The sequence below is a fragment of the Pangasianodon hypophthalmus genome, chromosome 17 (assembly GCF_027358585.1).
Source record: "Pangasianodon hypophthalmus isolate fPanHyp1 chromosome 17, fPanHyp1.pri, whole genome shotgun sequence".
Lineage (NCBI taxonomy): Eukaryota > Metazoa > Chordata > Actinopteri > Siluriformes > Pangasiidae > Pangasianodon > Pangasianodon hypophthalmus.
Genome location: NC_069726.1, coordinates 4,620,140 through 4,641,240, shown reverse-complemented (window position 1 = coordinate 4,641,240; position 21,101 = coordinate 4,620,140). Strand labels below are relative to the sequence as shown.

Genomic DNA, 21,101 nt, shown 5'->3' with positions numbered 1-21,101 from the left:
GCAGGCACTGGATTCTCCATTCTATCAGCCTGCCAAGCATAAAAATCACTCACACACACGATTACTGTCTGCGTACGCTGTTGAACAACACGCCAGTGTGTAGGCTAGACAGTAGCCGATGTGATGTAACAAACTAAAAACGACTGCAGGATTTAGCATGAGGCAAAAACAAAGTCTCATTTGCTCGCCGTTTTACAAACGTGTTAAATACTTTACAGCTCAGAGCGACGATATCGAGTTTGAGTCTAGTATTAACATGAAATGAAACAACGTGGAATATTAATTAATTCGAGGACAATGTGTTCGGAATGATGGTGATAGCAACAATGATCGGAATGAACGTAATAACAGGTGATATGTCTTGTCATCTTAAAAACAAAGGAATTAAACTGTTACGCTCTTAACATTTAACATGCTTTACACTTTTATCTAATTGCAACTGCATTTAGTGATGCAATACTCATCGAGTACAGTGCAGATCCACGACAATAGCGGGAGCAGCTGAAAAGTTCAAGCCTGTATAAAAACTCCGCCAGCTGCGGGATATTTCTGATGCTCTACAAGACCAACGCTGAGTGCCAATTATTTTAGGTGTGTAAAGAGTGCATGTGTTGGTGTGTGTTCAACTGTGTTTGTGGGACAGAGGAGACAGACAGATTTTACAGCTTGACGCCCAACTGTGTGCTTAACAAGTGTCTGACAGCTGATCAGTTTTCAAAGTGTTCACCGAATGCCACAGGCACACGTCAAAAGACGGAACACAAAAACATGGGGCTAGTGTAATCTGTGCAGTCGGACAAATTTATAATAGCGGAATTGACAATCAATTTTTGAACCAAGAATTTATGGCCTGACATTCTGTACTGCAAACTCAGCACCTCCAGCAATACGAGTTTCTTTATGAACGAAAGTGGAAATTAGAAATATTGTGGTGACAGTCACGAAACCTTTGAGACAACAGAAATGCTATCCTGCAAAAAAAAAAAAAAAAGGCTTGAAAGTCATGTAAGTGAGAAACCTCATCCCGAATTTACTTCTATGAGATTTAGCATCAGGCGCCAAACATGAAGTGTGTAACACTTTGGTATTACTCACCATGAGTGAAGTTAGAGCTGAATCCCACCAGAAAAAGAAGAAACACCAGCAGCAGCAGCCGGGCCATCAAAGAGCCTTCAGCAACCGGCTCCAACAACCGGGGCATGAGTGTGTGCGTCTCCAGCCAAAACTCTGCCCGCCACACACGCCCGCTGCACTGTCTCCTCTGCTACTCCACACTGATGGCCTGGCTGGAGAGAAACGAGAGAGACAGAGAGTGAGAGAGAGGAGGAGGAGGAGGAGGAGGAGGGAGGGTGTTACTGTTATAGAACTGCTCGCTCTCTCTCACACACAAACATACCATCACACACAAGCAGTGTCGCCCCTGTAGGTTTGGGCCATCCCACTCTGCCCGCACACCTCTCGCTGGGGTGCAGACCGAGGGAGGGCTGTGTTCTAAAAAAGGAGGCCAGGGGAGGAGGCCAAAATTCTGACCCTTAAAGACAGAGAGAAAGAGAGTGGCTAAGCTCTCATGTATGTGAATGCGACTCCCACTGACAGCTGCTTTTCAGCTTCGAGGAGGATGATTAGCTAGGAAAGAGCTCTGTTAATTGCAAATGCAGAACGTGATTTAGTGATCTAAATATTGCGACCAATACATTTAGATATAAACGCATATTTAAGTTAGAGAACATCACAAGCCAGGTGAAGTCCTGCATGCCACGGTTCAAGGTTCCTTTTTATACGTTTGGTATACTTCCTTCTCAGCTATTCACCGCGCTGTCATTTGAGTGACACATTATTATGGCGCACAAAGCAGCCAGTGAAAACACATGACGTGCATAACAAAAGGCATTCACACGTCAGGTGATTATAAGCTTCACCTCCAGGCCATGTCACGCCCCCCTCTGCTCCATCTCTGAAGCTAATTCCCCCCTGGAAACTCCCCCCGGATACTGCAGCAAAAGACTTTCTGGGAGTTACAAGTTAAGCCGATTAAGTGCGCTATTACCGAGATTACATCAAGTCAGCCATAGCAGTTATATCCTATAAAGCATAATTGGGCTGACACTTTCCACAGTGTGGCCAAAGTGGGGGTGGCGAACGCCACACCTGTGCAGCATGCGTCGCAAGTGCTATAAACATCCCTGTTTCCTCTTGTCAAAGTCTATACTGTATGGAAACACACATTCCAATAGTCACTACCAAAAGTCATTCCATTAGGAAAATGTTATGACATGTACAGGTCAATTTAACCAGTGATTAATGAGCATCCAATTTATCACTACGCTTTATCGCTTGTTTCTCTCCGCAGCTCACGGATCTCCCACGTGAGAGAATCAAGACCTATTGATCATCTCCATTCAGAGACCTCCACACTGAGATGAATCACTTGGCTTTATCCCCCTTTCCGGCCTGCTGGGTGCCCTACGGCCCCCTCTTCGCCTGCCATTCTCTCTCTTCTCTGGCCATGGCACTCTGTGGAGCCTCTGGAGGCGGATGACTGAGATGTGTATGTGTGAAAGGGAAATAGTGAGAAAGAAAAAGTCTGATCTGGGCCATGGTGGGGTCAGCGGTGCGGAAGTGACGTGAACAGTGCTCTGTGGTCTAATTCAGGTACCCGTTTTCCTGCCGTGATCAGAGTGACCTCATTGGAACACAACTCACACGGTGAGTTGCGAGCAGGTCAGCATAACATACTCACGCCGTCAGACACACACTCGTTCAAATGCCCGGTGTGCGGTCAGCTTGCCCTGTTGAAGCTTCCAAACCAGTCGCTTAGACTTAGGCTTGAGGAACTTCCATAAACACTCCTCTCTCTGCTTATACTCCCTCATGTTCTTCCCTTACTCCAAACAGCAAATGGGCCAGTCCCTAAATGGCCATTTTTACAGCCTTCACACTGCTACATTTGGCTGGATATATCTTAAGCAGAAGCAAAACTTACAGCAAAAACAATAAGCAAAGTAGAGCAGGGCAATGAAAAGAGAACCGTTTTTTCAGGATCTGTTTAGCGTATTAATGTCACATCAGCAGTTTTATTACTGATGGAAATAACCTATCAAACTTGGGCCAAAGAAAATCCTCAGGCCTGTTAAAGGAATATCTCTGTCTACTGCATCTGTAGTGTATGTGTATGTGTGATTACTACAGATGAAAAAAAAAAAAGCGACTGACCACAAATTTCTTCCTATGCAAAAGAAATCAATGAAAGAATGAAATCTGTTTTGTAAAAATGTGTTTTGCATAAATATTTATTGAAATGACAACTACCTTTAGACTTCCATTATAACTGAGCTGAGAGTAAAACAGGTTTCTGCTCTTTTCACATTATGTGTTAAGATTATATAGTTGATAGACTTTAGGCTGAGTAAGTAAAGATGTACTGCCAGGTTATTAAGACAGCCAGGAGCATGTGCTTTCTCAACTCTGATCTTAAATCAGCTCGACAAGCAAAAAATTCACCACTCAACTGAAGAGCAAAGAGCAACCCCAAAAAAGCCATGAAGGCACAGATTCTTAAGTTACAATGGCCATCGAAGGAATGCATGCTAGCAGTGATGTTCTGCTTCATGCCAGAATTAACCCCTAGTTCTGTGAATTTTTCAGCGAGGGAGATTTTGGGTGGGGATTGGGAATGGTGTGTCAAACCATGCACTTCCTTGAGCCCAACAGCTGCACAAAGCTGGGAAACGCAATCAGGATCCCACCCAGAGGCCTGACATCATCGGCAGCTTTGCTCTGGCTCTGTCCCCTGCACTCATCACCTCTGGCTCTGCTGAAAGACCCCTCACACACACCCTTTTACACACATGCCCTCTCCAGTGCTCAGGCCCCAGACACCAACTCATGATCACATCATCAGCCAAGTGGATGGAGAGACTTTGAGGAGAGAAATGGCTCTATAAAACAGGCTAGATAAATAAATGCCGTGAGGTAATTATGCATCTGCTAAAGCTCCACACACACAGCCTGACTGCTTTTTCAAAAATAAATCCGGCTTTGAATAAAAGTTTGGAAAGGACCCTTACCTGCAAAAAAAAAAAAAGCACTGACCTACGAGTGCTTGTTACTCAATATGCAATGAAAATGCATGAAAATTAGAGTTTGAAATTTTCAGGATATTCTAACCTAGTCGATTTAAAAACACACACAAGCTGGTGATAAAAATGAAAGAAAATATTCATTAGAAAAATCTATGTACAATAGTTTATTTGCCAAAAAGATCAAATCCCCAAATTGTTTTTTTCCCAGAACGATACTTTTGAGAATCAATTTTTTTCATAAAATCTTACATTGTCATGTTACTTAACACACTGTCCTTATAATGTCATTATAGCATGGGAGTGTGCAACACTGTTTTGGCCAAAAATAGTTGAATTGTGGTCTGCAATGCCATGTTCTTCTGTGTGTTCGATTTGATAGCTGCTGTATATGAAACAATTACGAGAGCAGAGGTGGCAGAGAGAGCAGAGTGTAACATGTTTACAACAGTATTGGATTGCACAGACGAAGGGTTTTCAATGCTGTCCACATCCCTGCACTAAGAAACAGAGCTTGCTGTAGTATGATTTAAGGCTCCAGAAGGAGGGGGTTGTGAAATTTTCACAACCAGACACAAAGTGGATGAGAAAAAATTGAACGTGTACATTTAATCAGTATTTTGAAAAAGTCAGCAGTGAGGTACCTGTCTGATCTGTGGTTTAGACCTGTGCTATTGTTGTCACAGGCATCCAGTGGGGAAACCTTAACACAAGGAGGGTCAACATACAGCCTGTGGCACAATCAAGGCTTTAATTGGGCCTACCAAATCAATTTAGAATCTTTGTTGTAAATTAAAATTGTCTTGTGGATCATAATTGAGTTGAAAGATTTCTGAGGGAAAAAAAAGAGCTAGTCTCTGTTATTCCACTAGGGGGAAAAATAGACTAATATAATTTGTGATTAACATATTAACATTTCATTAACATATTTGAGAAATAAAATCCCAATTTTTATTTATTTAGTTTTTTTGGCCAGGGGGGTGGGGGGATACTTATGCAAGCCACTGTGTATATACAGTTAAAACCACAATTTGGAAAGTTTGGGCTTTTTTTTGTCATTTAATAATGAATTGTAGCAATATTAACAGTACACACAGTAAGAATAGTATTAATTAGACATCATTAACTCTTTTTTAATTGGAATGAAAACATTCAACATCTAAAAAAAACTTTTCGGAGACGATTCATTTCCCCGTGACCCCCCATGTACACACGCCCAGCAGCACACAGGTTCTTGCGAGAGCTTGGCTCTACTATTCCGCTTTCAATCTCTCTGCTCTCCAGCAGTGAGCCATCAGTGAGAGAGAGAAAGAAAAAGAGAGCCTTCATGAATATGCAAAGCCAGCACAATGGGAAGCTGAAGCGCATTCTCCAAGCCATTGAGGCTTTGAAGTAAGAAAAAATAAAAAGAATGCCAGGCTCAGGAAAGAAACTCCAAATGAGGAATAAGAAATTGTCACAGTGAGGATCACTGTGAAAAGAAGGGAAAGACGAGAAAGAACAGAGAGCAAAGAAGCATTTCTCTCTCTCTCTCTGGAGAAAGAGGTGTTGTCTTGAGTGTGTGGTTTAATGAGGGAAAAGTGTCAGCTTGCCTCGCCTTGGGAAACGCAGCATAATAAAACAGACTTTGAAACCCCACACTGAGAATTGCATCATCATTAAAACGCCAAAAGCAGAACTTTCTGTCCCTGTATTTTTTTCATTCACTCGAATTGCGTTAATGCTAAATTGAGCTGATTTTTAACAGGTGAATATCCCAAATTTAGTCAATGTCCATGCTTTGTCAGAACCACAATTTTATGCACCTTCATCCAATAAACTGCTTACAAAATCAAAAAACGTCTGAGCTTGAGCATACGCCAACAAAGCTGTGTCTTCATATTTCACTTCATGACAGTTTCAGTTGCATAAAGATTCGCAACTAATAATTATATGTGTGAGGGATAGCTACAAGCCCACACAGTTCCTGTGCAGCCATGCCAACTGAGGCAGGCATAAATGCCATCACATTTGTGACGCTTGTAAACATCTCACCTGCAGGCTGCTCAGGTCATTAGCATGCTCCTTCACAGACGGTAAACACCACCGTTACCAAAGCAAACATGGCTCGAGGCAAACTCCCTGATTAGTGGGAAATAAAAGAACTGATTGTTTTTTGGCATGTGTGTTAGTGCTTCCCAAGATTCCTGACACTTAAGGAAAAAAGGAAGCATCGAACTGTCAATCTGACTCTGTAGAGGTGACGTGGTCATGCTGAGGCCTGAGCTGCTGCCAGCTTTTAGAAAGAACGCAGACGGAAGTCAAGGCCAGCCGAAGAAAACAAGCACTGTCAGAGTGAATCACATACACACTACATCTCAGTGAAAGCCATGGGGCGATGTATGCAGATGTAAAAACGTAAAAATTACCTCTAAGGCTGAAAAGAAGGTATGAAAAAAAGTTACGACTTGTCTGGCACGGTGGGCATTTTTACTACATGAAATCTTTATTTTTATAAAACTTATTTCATTAAACTCTGCTTAAGGTAGACCACAGACTGTTTACATTTATGTGAGAAGGATATGGATATGGTTTGGTCTGAAGGATAAATGGATGAAACTCCATAAAACTGCTTCCTGTTTAAAACAATGCATAAAGAGTGTATTCATTTTTTTTTTTTTATCAAAGATGGGGAAAGGAGGCAAAAATGGGATCAAAAATCCAGAAGCTGCGGATTCTGAAGAAGCCTTTAATGAGGTTTCCGGATGTCTGATAAAGGTCTGGAACAGTGCTGAATGGAGAAGCAGCTGTCAGATGTTGGACGTCTGGGGTTGGTTCTCGGCTCTGGGGAGCTGTAGAGACTCCAGCGTTCCCACTGAAATCTGACGCAGACTCAACTCTGCATCTCTGGATCTTGTCATTTTTCAGCTCACCCCACAAATCCAGTCATACATTCAACCTCCATCAACCATGGTGTTGAGTGAGGGCTTTTTAGTGCTAAAAGTTTCTGTAGGATAGTTTGAGCAATATAAATAGATATCTATAATGTTGCTGAAGGGCATTGACTAATGGAGCTAAATTTTAACTAAATTGGAGTGTGATTCATCTAAACATCAAGATTATACTACAAAGGCAAAAGTAGTTCATGGTTAAGATTCAGCACCTTAAGGCCATTCAGACCTTAATACATCATTCTGGCAAACCAGGACATGCAGTTGATTACAGATCCCCAAATGGAGGGTTTAGTGATACAGAAAATCACCCATTCCATTAAGCTTGTGAGATCATGTGCAACATACCCTTCATCCTAACGTGCCCCCTAACTATCACCGATTGACAACAGTATCGCCTCTGCAGTAAAGCAGAGGAAGGAAAACAAGGAGGCATGGCCAGACATACGTAATGCACCATGTAAAAGTACCAGGCAAATTCAAATTCCCAGACTGCCACAGAGCCTCTAGGCAATACCTTTGCTTAGCAACATGCTGCATTGCAATATGCCTGGATTGTGCCCCCTTACTTTGTATAAAAGCATCTAATAGTTCTAAGATAATTTTACTCACCATAACTGCTGAATATTATAAGGTGACATAGAATAGATTCAGTGAAAGAGTCAGTTTAACACTATTTACTCTACAGGGTCAAGCTTGACCTAAAGCTGTTTGTTTGTTGCTCCATTAACTGTGAAAGAATGTGCTGAGTCCCACAGGACGAAAGACAGAGAGGAAGTTCTTTCAAATGTGCCGTGATGAAAAATGCCAGATTCCATCCATTTCACAAGTGCAGACTTGGGGCATCGCAGCGGAACCATCAGAGAATCTTCATTTCTCACATAAACCATACTGCCAGTGGCAGGGCTCCAGGCTGTCAGACCTTTCATGCAAAGTAATATACAACTCTAGCACACAGAATGGTCTTTGAGCTGAAGTCGACATTGTCAACGAAAGCAAGCTGGAGGGCACAATGCCACATTAATGTGATCATTTTTGACATTCTGTACAATTAAAACAAAAGTGAGCAGTTATAGGGATCTTCAGTACAAAAGTTATTTTGAAAAGCCTAGGAAAAGTCACGGACACTGGACTTGTGTTATAATCTTGAAGATGTTTCACCACTCATCCCATGTCTACCAAGTTTCTACTATCATTCATTCATTCACATGAAGTTGACTCAAACGGACACAGGGAGAACATGCAAAACTCCACATAAACAGTAACTCAAAATCGGGATCCACTTGGAGCCATGAGGTGGCAACACTATCCTGACGCCGGTACTATTCAACATATACTGACCGTATACGTATTAATAGATTATATCTTATATCTTATATATTAGAAATATTCCAAGCACAGCTTGCACTTTGTGGGTAATATTGCCATGTTCAAAGCTAACCCTAAATCCACCTGCTGCTACTGATGACCCGGTGGGCCACTGTAATATTTAATACACTCACACTCACTTATTGCTGTCCAGCCCCAGCCTGGAACAGAAGTGCCTCATCCAGAGAGAGAGAGCTGTACTTTTCCATAGCTGTAGCAACATGAGCTAGTAGCCAAGAACAGCACTAGTGTTCTCCAGTCCCCTCCAGTGCCACACTAAGCCTCTCTCGCTTGCTAGACACCAATGAGAGGAGCACCTTGTTTGTGTAAAGCCTGCCTGCCAAATCACCACAGCTCACTTTCCTCACACTGGAACATGATGTTGGAATAACTCAAAGGAAAAAGGTGGCCCAGTTCAAGGGTACCACCAACGCTGAATGCAGGCCGAGGATTCATGATGATAGACACCATTTGTTCTCTTGCTAACTGTTGGTTCATTTGGAGATATACACAGAGTTGTTGTGTTTACTCCAAGGAAACTCTACTGAATTCAGTTGTGGTGATACCAACTTTTCCTTTACTGCCTTTACTTTCTGTTTAAGTTTGGAAAGTTGGAGAAGAAGTATTTCCTCGAAAGAAATGGTGCCCAGAATCCACAAACCCCATGCCACAGTATCTGAGGAGTCATGCTGGTAAATTAATTAATCTGGCAGAAAGTTTTTCTCTAAACTTTGTCTGCTTACATAAAAGGCAGTTTCAATCCAAGCACAGAGGATTGTGAAGATCAGCAGCAGCTCTTGACGGGAGATACTGGTGGGGCAGGATGACATTAATAACTAGACAGTCTTCTGGTCACCACTGGAGAAACTGGGCTAACTGCATACATGCACATGAAGATTTGTCTTCAGTTTCTGTTGCTGCTGGTTTGAGGTCTTGAGTTGAAGAAACACATACACCTACGATAACATCACATAGAAGAACTTCAAAACTTTGTGGCCCAATGCAAGCAGAAAACCTGGCTGTGAACGAAATATATGCAGGGAAAATATGGGTTTGTGTGGTGTAGAAACTGAATCACAAGACCACCCGGTGAATTATGAAGAAAATAACAAGTCTGACACCTCCACTATGGCAGAGCATTAGTAAGCAGTCACGGAGCATTAATACTTCTGCTCTTTTACACCCACACTGAGTGTAAGAGAGGGATAGAGAGAGCGTTGAATAATTATCTGCTGTGAATCTGAAATATCGAAAGTTACTAGGGGGGTTTGGGTAAGAGCCCCTGGTGCTAATAGTGTAGCACTAGGCGATGCTTCACTTTCAGATCACACTAGGCTTTTCACACAGAGGAGCTGAGAAACAGATGGGCTCCTGTTTCAGACGCTTGTAAAACAATATTGCAAAAAGAATCATTACAGCACTTGAGAAATCAACACCCCCTCACACACACACACACACACACACACACCCCTAACCTGCCTATGGGGGCTTGGATGGTGTGCCAAGTGAACACAAGACAAGCAGAGCAGGGAAAAAAGGGAGGATTTGCACACTTTAGACAAAGCCCCATTTTTGATCCTGTGTAATTAACCAAACGGTTCATAGCCCATAGAAAGGATAAATATTTATGCTGCTCTGGCAGGGCCAGGTGTGTTCGATTAAAATTAAAAAGGGACAGCGGGTGAAGTGTCAGGGGGGAGATCTGTCTATGCCTTAAAAAAAAAAAAAAAAAAAAAAAAAAAAAAAAAACCACAATCGTCTTGCCAAATCCACAGGAGCTTTTTAATGAATGGATTGGGAAGTGTCTAAATTGTACTCAAAATGACAGTACTAGTCAAATTTTCTAATTAAAGGCAACAAAAAGCAGCATGGACACCAGGGGTCACTGCTTTGGCCTACCACCCCTTGCTGACCCCCACAGCTGTCTGACTGCATTAGGCAGGATGTGAGTCCATGTGACTCTGACACCTGTACTCCAATGGCTGGTTTGTTCCCGTATGTCCACACATACACACACACATACAGTGACCTCACAGAGGACAAGGATTCATTTTGTTAAATGATAGTGTCACAGATTTTGGTCCATCTCTCACAAACCCATACACAAAGAAAAGTGTTTCAGAACATTCTACACTGTTTGGGGGCTTTACAAACTGCCTTCATCTTCCAAATGACCCCAACAACATGGGGTAGGACAAGGAGGGGCTTAGTGTTTAGAGTTTGTTGTGGTCTCGACCCTTTGACACATCTTATAATAACAGGGGCAGAAGGGAGGGAGATCAGCACGGGTGAGTGGCGCTACACTGCAGGCCTGGCGTCACAAGTTCATGCCCTGGCTTCTATGTTCACACTGCAAAAACAAAAGGATTACACAGAGACCGCACTAACGAGGTCCCTGCACAACCAGGGGCGCCACCTGTCTCCCCTCGCCAATTAGAAAAGCACGGACAAAACAGCCTGAGCTGCAAATGACCCTCAGACAGGTGAAATAGCCCAAATATGGAAACCGGGGCAAATAAGCACAATAATTTAAAAAGAGGGTCTTTTAAAAAATAAAAAGACTTTGAGAAGTGTGAAGTTTTGACTGCAGCAATTTGAGAAAAATAAAGCACTGAGCAGCAGGCTTGATTTTTATTTTCCCTGTTCACAATTTACCATTGAAAAAAATCACAATAACCAATTGATTTGTACAAAAGCCCAGACAGGAAAACTCTTCATTTCGGGTTTAAGAAGAGCACAGAATGGCATAATAATATAACCAGCTGTGTAGTTGGGAACTGCTTGCTGGCAGAAGCAATCGCAAACACTCAGCTGGATGGTGGATTTTCAAGTGATTCTGCAGTAATATGGAGTAAACTGTAAAAACTGTAACATGGCCCATTTTCTATATAAATCTTTTAGTGTTAACTGGTGGAGGGGAGAAAGAAGACTGTTTTAAATCACTTTTTACCATTAAAATTATTTGTTATATTTGAAACTTTGTAGTGCAGGTTTAATCTTTTTTAGGTCAAAATTTTGTCTTTTGGATGAAAGTCAAATTGAATCATTGACCACATTTAGTCACATTTTTTTGTCAGTGGCATTACTACTAAATATACTTGTCCACTGTTAGCTAAGCTGAACATGAAATTACTTCATATTAATGAACTCAAAATACTCTCCATTTTCCTTGACAGAAAGTCCAGTAAAGACCAGGAATTCTCAGTTAATATATGAGTGTTCAAAACACGTGTGCAAATAATGCCAGATTCATACGTCGATTGTTTCATCTCCAGTTTTATTGGAGAGAAAAAGACTGCTCTTTTGGCAAATTTCTGACTGATAACAGAATAAAGGTCCCAGGACAAGATCGTGTGGAGACGATTAAATTGTTATAGTGGCACAAGCCTACTGGCCAGTATAGAGACGAGCAATCCACAGGAAAGGCTGCATTGGAGGAACAGTGGCGTGCCTGGAAAGAACGGGTCCTCCAGGGTTCACAGAAGCTGTAATTATAGGGGGAAAACTGGGGCGAGTTGGTGTGTTTACAATATCACGCTTTTTCTAACAAGCGGTAATTGTGTGTACGCAGAGTGCGCGTGCAGGAATGTCTGAATGCGGCCAGGCTACAGGAGGAGAGTTCACACAAGACAAAAGTTTATTCAACTGACAATATGCTTTATGTCAAATTAGCATGGGAAAACATGGCAAAATTCTGATGTATGTTTTTTATTCTCTCCCAAGCCTTGGCCTTAGCTATAGCTTTCTAACAAATACTATACCAATACGCATTAAAAACTCCAATAGAAGGATTGTGATTGTATAGTTTTTCTGTGGCTGAACACTGAAAGCTCACTGCGGAGACGTGACAAGACAACAGGGACGTTGTCGGCATTTTTTCACCTAATCCTCTGTCGTTTTGATTCTAATTTTAATTAATTTTGTCTGTGTGTGAGCGCAAGCATGTCTGTGTGTGCTTCTGTCAGAACACAAACATAGTGAGGCTTCACAATTCCTGTCCCACAGCAGGTGTAGGGATCATCAACCACGCTTGGCTTCCCAAATATAGTCAGGTCCTTGTTTGCCTTACACACACACACAGACACACACACAGACACACACACACACACACACAGACACACACAGACAATTAGTTGTAAAAAATGTTATTAAAAACTAGATTTCTTGTGTCTCTTACATTATTAAATATGTATGATATAGATGATGTTTTTGTTGTATAAACAAAGCCCGCTTGTTTCATTCAGCTCTTGTAAAAATCGTTTTGAATCGGAAGATCGGTCCAACAGTCTACGATACAGCCACATCGATTTACAAGCCTAGATCTGGTTTGAATTGAAAAGGAAAATGGTAAAAGTGATACTGGCATGGAATATCAATACACATGACAGCCAATGTACAGAGAGAGAGAGAGAGAGAGAGAGAGAGAGAGAGAGAGAGAGGGAGAGAGAGAAAGCCCCCGCAATGCAACTCCCAGTCAAAATGTAAACAGAGCATACAGTTGAATAGATTCTGTTAGCACTTTGTTTCTTCTTCTAGAAACATCCTATTGTCAGAAGAGTAATCAATAATCAACAGAATAGCTAATAATGTTTTAAAAAAATGAATAGCTTTTATTTATTGCCATTCAATAAATATGCTCACAGAATTCAGAAACTGAGTTTGACATGCCTGGTCTAGATGATATGTATTTTTATCATTCTAATTAGACACGTAGCACACCATATATTTATGTTTTATAGTGTTAATATTTAGTAGCACTGTCTATGAGTGTTGTATCTATAGGATTAACAGCTTCACTCTGAAATGTAGCTGCCTTTAGAGTCGCATTAGCAACTAATTTTTTCCACAGAAATGTAGTCATCATTACTTAATTGCTATTTTATTTGGCAATTTTGTGCAGAAAGGCATATTTTTTGTGTAAATATTTTTATTTCTCAAGTTATGTTGCATCTGTGAATCTCATATGAGGATCAGCAGCTCTGCAGGAAACCATAAAGAAGCAAAGCCAAAAGAAAAAAAACGACTGACTGCTACACAGTAGGGGTGTGCAATATGTATCATCTATGATAATATCTTAATTGTTGTTTTAACGATGTGCGAGCTGACATTATCAAGTATGCCACTCACTTTGCATAAACCAATAAAAAAAAAACAAAAAAAAAAAACACCTTGAGTGTCCAGGCATTCATTGCGTGATGTAGCCTAGCAGGACAGACTACTGCACGTGTGCACTCACACTTTCACTGCGTGATGTAGCCTATTAGAATGCAGTGTGCAAGTTAAGCTAGCTTAGAGCCGTTAAAGACAGCTTGACAACTAACTTTTTTCACCATCTGCAAACTAACCACTGCACAGAATATGAAAAGCTTCAGGAATCAGCTGTGCATGACAAGTTTCCTGAGTGCAATATTTGACAGAATCTGAAGTGATGTGAATCGTTTTTTGCAAATTCTACAATTGTTTTATTTTTTCTGGTATCTTTGTGCAATATTGGACACAACTTGAAGTTAGTCATTTGTTTAAAAATGCTATAGGCTAGTTTTTTTTTAATATCTTTGACTTTGTGCAATATTTCACAGAACATGAAGGGAGTAATTTGGTTACAAATGCTATAATTGTTTTTTTCTTGTGCAGTATTTGACAGAATTTGAAGGCTGGATTTGGTGACATATAGTACAATGTTAGATTGTTGTTCTTGCTTGTATGCTGCACAATTCGCCTTACAGCAGAGCAGCTGAATGTTTATCCAGATTCTAATTTTCATGCCCTGTAGTTCAATTATGATGAGTATTTTATTTTTCTTGGATTCATGGCTTGTTTACATTAAGGGGAAGTGTCTGTTTAAAATGCTCCCATTATAATAGTTTTTGTTGGACTTGTGAAATTTTTACAAAGAATTTTTTACGCATACCTGCACTGTTTGAACTGAATAATACTTGCACTGGTGATTTCAATTGTTTTGCACTGTTTTTACTTGAATGCTTCAGTTTAAGTAAATAAGACCTCTTTTCCTTAAATATGTTGTTTCCATCAATATCATTAGTAAGCAACAAGTAATATCGTGTTAACAAGAGTAAGCTAGTACAATATAACACTTTTACAAACACATTTTTGAAGGATGCAAAACATTGTTTACGTATCGTTATCAACAAAATACCAGAAAATACTGAGATATCATTTTTTGTCAATATCACACACCCCACTGCATAGTCTTTAGGAGAGAGACGAGTGCAGTGTGTATATGTGTGTGTTTTGGTGAGTGAGTGAGACAAGGATGTGGGACCCTGAGGTACTCTGAGAGGCCTCAATACATTCTGCAGGTCAAAGGATTCCATCACCTACACACACACACACACACACACACACACAGTTAAGAAAGCTTTGTGGAGCGCTCTCTTGGGTTTCTCGCAACCTGACGGGCCCTTGATGGATAGTTCCAAAGCGGAGGGAAACACGAAGCAGGGAGACCCCCGGCTGGGTCGGCTTAAGTTGAAGCAGCTCATCTCAGAGAGAGAGAGAGAGAGAGAGAGAGAGAGAGAGAGAGAGAGAGAGAAAGGGAGGGAGGGAGGGAGGGAGGGAGGCAGTCTACTCTGGACAGCAGCGGAAGAAGGGATCAAGAGCATGAATTACAGCTAACCTTTCTTTGACTAACTAAGTGCAAAGCTCACTGCCTGGAGGAATGCTGAGCACCTCCGCTACTCACTCACCTGTGTGTGTGTGTGTGTGTGTGTGTGTGTGTATGTGTGTCTGTGTGTGTCACCCCAGGCTTTAACCTTCTGCCCTAAACCTGACTCTCAGATCCTTCCTGGAAAGGAGGTCTGTCTCTATCTCTCCTTAAGAAACGATTTGCATCTTGACACATCATTAAAGATTCAGTCTATTAAAGATACAATTACAGCAGCCAATGATTCAATAATACACGATTCAATACACTGCAATATAATGTAATTTATTAATGTGTAAATCAGGCATTTTGTAGACAGGGACCCCTGTAAAATAAATTCCACAGATCCCCTCTGTATGGATTTATTTCATGAACAATACCAAAAATTTTCAAATAATATTTTTTGAGCAACAGTGCTTTCTATTCCTGAACTTTTTACTGATAGAGCACTTTGGTGCTTGGACCCATAAATACAGTAACGTTAATAATGTGGGTTTTGATGTCCACCACTGTGACAAAATAAAAATAATCACAGATCCCTATGCTGCACAGATCCATGGACTTTGAGAACCACTGGTGTAAATTATTTTAATTGAAAGAAAAGTGTTTGAGAAGAACCTCTGAGAAGAAGGAGACCATGCCTCCTATAGTGATATTGACAGGTGCAGAGGCCACGCCTCTTTCTCTGGGAGGGACAGAAGTAGACATGTAGAGGGAGAGCAAAAAATTCACAATGGATCAAACTAATTTGAAAAGGTTTCCAAATAAAAGCCTCCTAGTAATAAAAAGAGCTTCAGACCTTACTGATACGGAGACATCCGGATGGCAGGAATGTTTCTCACAGTACACTGGACTCCATACACTCTGTGCTCTGAACCCACACCTGTCTCCTGACCTCTCTTTTATCACCAAGTCTGAGGATCTTCCTTCCGCAACAATAATAAATAATGCATTGTAGATAAGCCTCGCTCTTCCAAATGAACCTGGCAGCTCTTAAGAAAGCAGATGTGTACGCTACAGCGGCACTATCTTTTTAAATGTACTCTGTGTGTGTGTGTGTGTGTGTGTGTCTCTCACCTCTCCCACAAACCTCAGCCAGACAGTATTAGCAGAGCAGAACGTTCCGGAGATGTGTGTGCTACTCTACGGCCCCTGCGGCACATCTGATACTGCTCACAACCTCTCATCTGGCTGCTTTGTTCTTCAGAAGGCCATGAGAAATACTCCTTAGGTGATTTATTTACAAAAATATACATCTCACTTCTAACAGAATTGTACCTGCAATATCCAAGCAAATGCCTTACATGCTTTTAAGCATTATTTATAGTTTGTAGTTTAGTGTATAATGTATAGCTACTTAATTTAGACAGATATATAGTATTTATGGAGGGAAAGTTCTGCATATTCAGAGTCGGTTTATGCAGGTGCTTAAGCTGATTTTCAGGGTGGTCAATTCAGATGATTAAATTACCTGCGTGTACTTCATGCCTGCAAAAGATTTTTTCCAAGATGGAGTTTTTCAACAGTGTCTAAGAGATGCCTTTAAGCCCAAAAAATACTAGGGATAGAAAATGCAGACTGAAAAGAACTTTTTTTTTCTTTTGTTGCCAACTGCACTGATGTAACATAAAGGACAAATTCAAAATATAAATAAATAGAAAGACTATAAAATGATGATATATTAATATGAAGATTGCAATCAAAGCATTCAAATAATCCTGAAATAGTTTATGTAGTATTTTGGCAATATGTTGCTTCATGAATAGCCCTAGTTCTAATTATGCCACATCACGCAAGAAAATAGTCAGAATCGTGTGTAATCGAGACACGTCTATATTTTGTGAAAAACTTCCTTAGCAGTGCATAAGCTTGTTGATACATACGTCTGAGGTCTGAATACTGATGTGCAAAATTTCAGTATTACCCCCTCATTACACACACACATAACTCAACACTGAATGAACAATAAAGGGAAGAAAAGACCAAATAAAAACCAAATATTACAATATTTGTCATGAAACAGTGTCATATTGTGAATTTAATTGCAGCGATAAAGAATGGACAGTACATGTGTGTGAAGTGTGCAAGCATGTTGCTGAAAAATAAAGTCATGTGTCTAACTCAAAGCTGTTTTCTAGCCAGATGCCAGGTTCTGTAATTAGGGGAAAATCAGATGTGAAAAGCACGCAGTGTTTATCTATAACTGATAAGCTGATCAGATAGATTTTAAAAATCTGCTGAATGTGAGGCAATGATGGGAGTTGATTAACAGTATGCAGCTTCGGTGCAAAATCAATAAAGGATGCAGTGCATAAGGCAGAACATGTGTACACTGCTGACTGAAAGCATTTAAGACATGTAATACTGGCAGGTGTGTATCAGCATAACCAGACTCCCCGATCTAACACACTGTCTACAAATACTCACAAAGTTCAGTGTCTATTTAAATGATACAGTTTGTGAAATGAGTTCACACAGGAATTCAACAGTAATTAACTGGGAAAGATTTAAAGGCAAACATGGGTGAAATCTTGAGAAGACTCATGCCACAGGAAATTACTGGGAAACAGAAGCCAAAGCCTATACATTACTGGGAAGGACAAAATGCCATAATTGCTTATTAGCCTACGCTACTTTAACGCTGCATTCTAACTAAGTGAGAGTCGACTGTTCGTTTTCTACGCACACGCAGAAGCCACAATTTCACCGGCAGAAACAAAGCGACAAGCAACATGTGAGTTAATTCAACGTGAGTTAATTCAACATGTGAGTTGCTTGTCGCTTTGTTGCTGCCGGTGACGTTGTGGCTCGGTGTCGTGTGTGTGAATAGAAAACGAACAGTCGATTCTCACTTAGTTAGAATGCAGAGTTAAAGCAGCGTAGGCTAATAAGCAATTCACTTTTGAGCTAGGCTAATAAGCAATTCACTTTTGAGCTAGGCTAATAAGCAATTCACTTTTGAGCTAGCACTGCCCTTGAGTGTTTGGAAAGAAACTATACATAGATAAAGAATTTAACATTTTAACATGATTCACATGAGTCACTCAATTAAAAATACATACATACATTTTACAAATATAATATTTGCCAGATTGAGAATTTCCCATGTTACCTCAGTGTGGGGTTGTGACTGTCGTGTGCGGTTCAGGGGGGGAGAAGATCGGCTCTCTGACTCCCTCACATCTGCCTCAAATCACTGGGCGCTTTCTACATCATTGAAGTGCAATGAGGTGGAAATAATGGACTGATCATTACAAATGTCACATGGACTCTTTCCATTCTTGAAATCTGCGTCAAGACATTTCTTTTGTCTAATTTACTTTTAACTGAAGAATGTAATTCACTAAACTGTTAATTGGATGAACAATGAACAATAGCATACAAGCTTTAGACTGAGCTGTGGAGAAAAAAAACTAACCAAATAAATCACATGTTCAGAAAGGTTTCGGAAAAGTCAGCTGCAATGGTAACAATATGACAATATAACATTGACATCACAATATCCATATATCATGTGTATCACACGTCACACCCATATCATGGATACTGTTGTAATGTTTTTAATGTTTTTTATTGTTTTTTTCTTTAAATAATTACAAATTTAACTGATAGCAACTGATTAGAAATTAGTAGAGATATGCTGCTATGAGATTAAAACGTGACAGGTAGAAAGCACAATGAAGTGGCTTCTTTGTGTCTAATGACGAGAGCCTGTGCAAGTAATTAACTAAATTGAGAACATCCTGAGTTTGCAACGTGACATCTGCCAACCTGGTCATTTAGACAGATCAGTTTCCATTTCTCTTTCAAACCTTCACAAGTCTGAGCACTGATGAGCTTGTCTTACAAAGGGGAAAAATGTCAATAAATTAGCAAAGTGCTTCGACTTGCACATCATGTTGACATCAGGCGTCGGAAAACAGCGCATCAGCAAACCTCACGTTCCTTCTCTCCAGCTCTCTCTCTGCAGAGCTTTAATATGATAGACATCAGGCTGTAATGTGCAGCCTGTAACACGTAGAAATGATTAGACTATAAAAGGCTCTGATGATAAGACTATAAAACCCAATTATGTGTGTTTTGCCCTGCTGTTGTGTTCGGTTCTGAAAACACAGGAAGTGGGTTCGGGAGAGTGGCAGGTCGGGTGCGATCGATAAGTCTGGCTGTCTGTGGGGCGTGATGCTTTCCTCTCCTCTTCCTCTCGTCAAGACCCTGCTTTTTTTTGGTTTGCTAATGTATCTCTATATCCCTGCCGTCTGAAGCTTTCTCTCAGCAGTCAATAAACACTGGAAATGCTATCCATCTCTGAAAGATCTCTCCCTCACTTACTGTAAAGCTGAGGGCTCAGCTTCCCACGACACGACGGGAGATAATGAGATGAACACAATACGCTAAAAAAAGAACTTTAGAAATATATATGTATATTGAATATATATATATATATATTGAAATTATTTTTAGTCTGCTTTACAGGCCTAGCTGTCTGCAAAGTACATATTAGGCTTGACAAATGATTTCCGCCCACACATTAATAACAGGAGTGTGACACGCTCGATGACGGGGTGTTAGCAACCGAATGCAGAAACGACAGTCATGGCAATGAACTGATACACACTTAATCCTCTTGGATTGATGAATAGCTCTGAAAACTTCCCTATGGAAAATACAAGAGTGGTTCCGTTAAATGTGCAGACAAACACACACACACACACACACACACACACACAAACTACCTCTTGACCCTTCTGACCCGTTCTCCAAGACCAGGCTGGTTAAATTAGCAGCACCTGATGCGTGACAGTGTCAGTCAGAGGCCCTCTCTTTCTATCACATGGCTGTCATTAAGGAGCTATGTGCTCCCAACTGCTCATTTCCTCCAAAAACACAACAGATGACTGAATTAGCATGATCTGATTTTTTTTTAACTTGTCTCAGAGCGCTATACGTTAGCTGTAAACTCAGTTAGAAGGAAGTTCTCTTGAATAATCGCTCCTGAAAACAAATTCAAATGTCCATGAATAAGAACCTTTCCTCATCACTGGGCTCACGTTAGTGTGTATCTTTTATCTTTACAGAAAGCCGCATATTACTCTGAAAGCTAATTAATGGTAGTCCATTATGTGCCATAAATCATTTTACAGGTTCACAATACCATGTAAAAGACACACACAAAATAACTTCATCCCGAACAACACATTTTCCAATGACAAAATCATCATGTTTGTATAGTATTATTATAATCTCATCATGAAGAAGACATTAAGAGCCAGTCTGTAATGCTGCTCCAGCAGCCTCGTGCCTCATAAAAGAAAAAAAAAAGAACAATAACTCCAGACAGTAAGGTCGTAAATCGCCTGGGCTTCTTATCAGATTACTGGAGAATATCGGCTAGACATAATACTCGGCCTGTTGTGTCCATTGGTGCGTCTAATGCCGTGAATCTTTTCTCTGCTGATCTCCACATGGCCTGATGCCACACTGTGCCCTTGAGCTTGCTCTAACAGAAAGGTGATACATCATATTTTCTTTATACAGCAAAGAGAGTGGCAGTGTATGCTTTCCCAGGAAACCACATAATTCGGAAGATGAATGCTTGTTAAAGAGGTGACAAAGTGAACAAACGCCTATGACGCACTGGGGAAAAAAAAAGATCCCTGATAATCATTTCAGGTGTTACACCTGAAATGATAAGAAACAAATTATCCACAGTATAAGCTATTATAACACAATACATCAACCTCTGGCTTTAATTTGATTTGACATGGTACTCTGTACAAAAGTGCTTTTTTAAGCTTTTAAGCCTGACTGTTGTGTTACATTCAGGAGATTTTAACACCAGTGTGTCTTACTTATCGAGCTTGAGAAGAGTTATGAAACATTTTTGCACTTCAAAGCCAATGTACGTGGTGCAGCAGACAGTGAGATTTGGAATGAGTAGTATTCGCTATAGTTATTGCTTTGAGGTTTGTCGAACCACCGTGAAGCACTGTACGCATAAACACAGCTACACACCAAATGAAAACTTGTCTTCCAAGTCAATAAGGAGTTCTTTTCTTTTTT

At 40.6% G+C, this 21,101-nt stretch overlaps 1 protein-coding gene across 5 annotated transcripts in view; it reads right to left on the bottom strand.

The window, feature by feature from the left end:
• The window catches only part of bmpr1bb (bone morphogenetic protein receptor, type IBb), a 73,251-nt gene that overhangs the window by 21,333 nt on the left and 30,817 nt on the right, over nucleotides 1–21,101 (bottom strand). The window contains exons 3-4 of one of the 5 annotated variants that reach the window (XM_034312849.2): nucleotides 18,154–18,248; nucleotides 1,096–1,286 (exon numbers count right to left, since the gene is read on the bottom strand). In XM_034312849.2, coding sequence (XP_034168740.2) covers nucleotides 1,096–1,201 — 106 coding nt within the window. In that variant the 5' untranslated portion in view covers nucleotides 1,202–1,286; nucleotides 18,154–18,248. Of the gene's footprint in view, nucleotides 1–1,095; nucleotides 1,287–1,396; nucleotides 1,505–18,153; nucleotides 19,446–21,101 lie in introns of those variants that run through there. The other 4 variants (XM_053241055.1, XM_026943920.3, XM_026943918.3 and 1 more) reach the window with 4 other exon arrangements.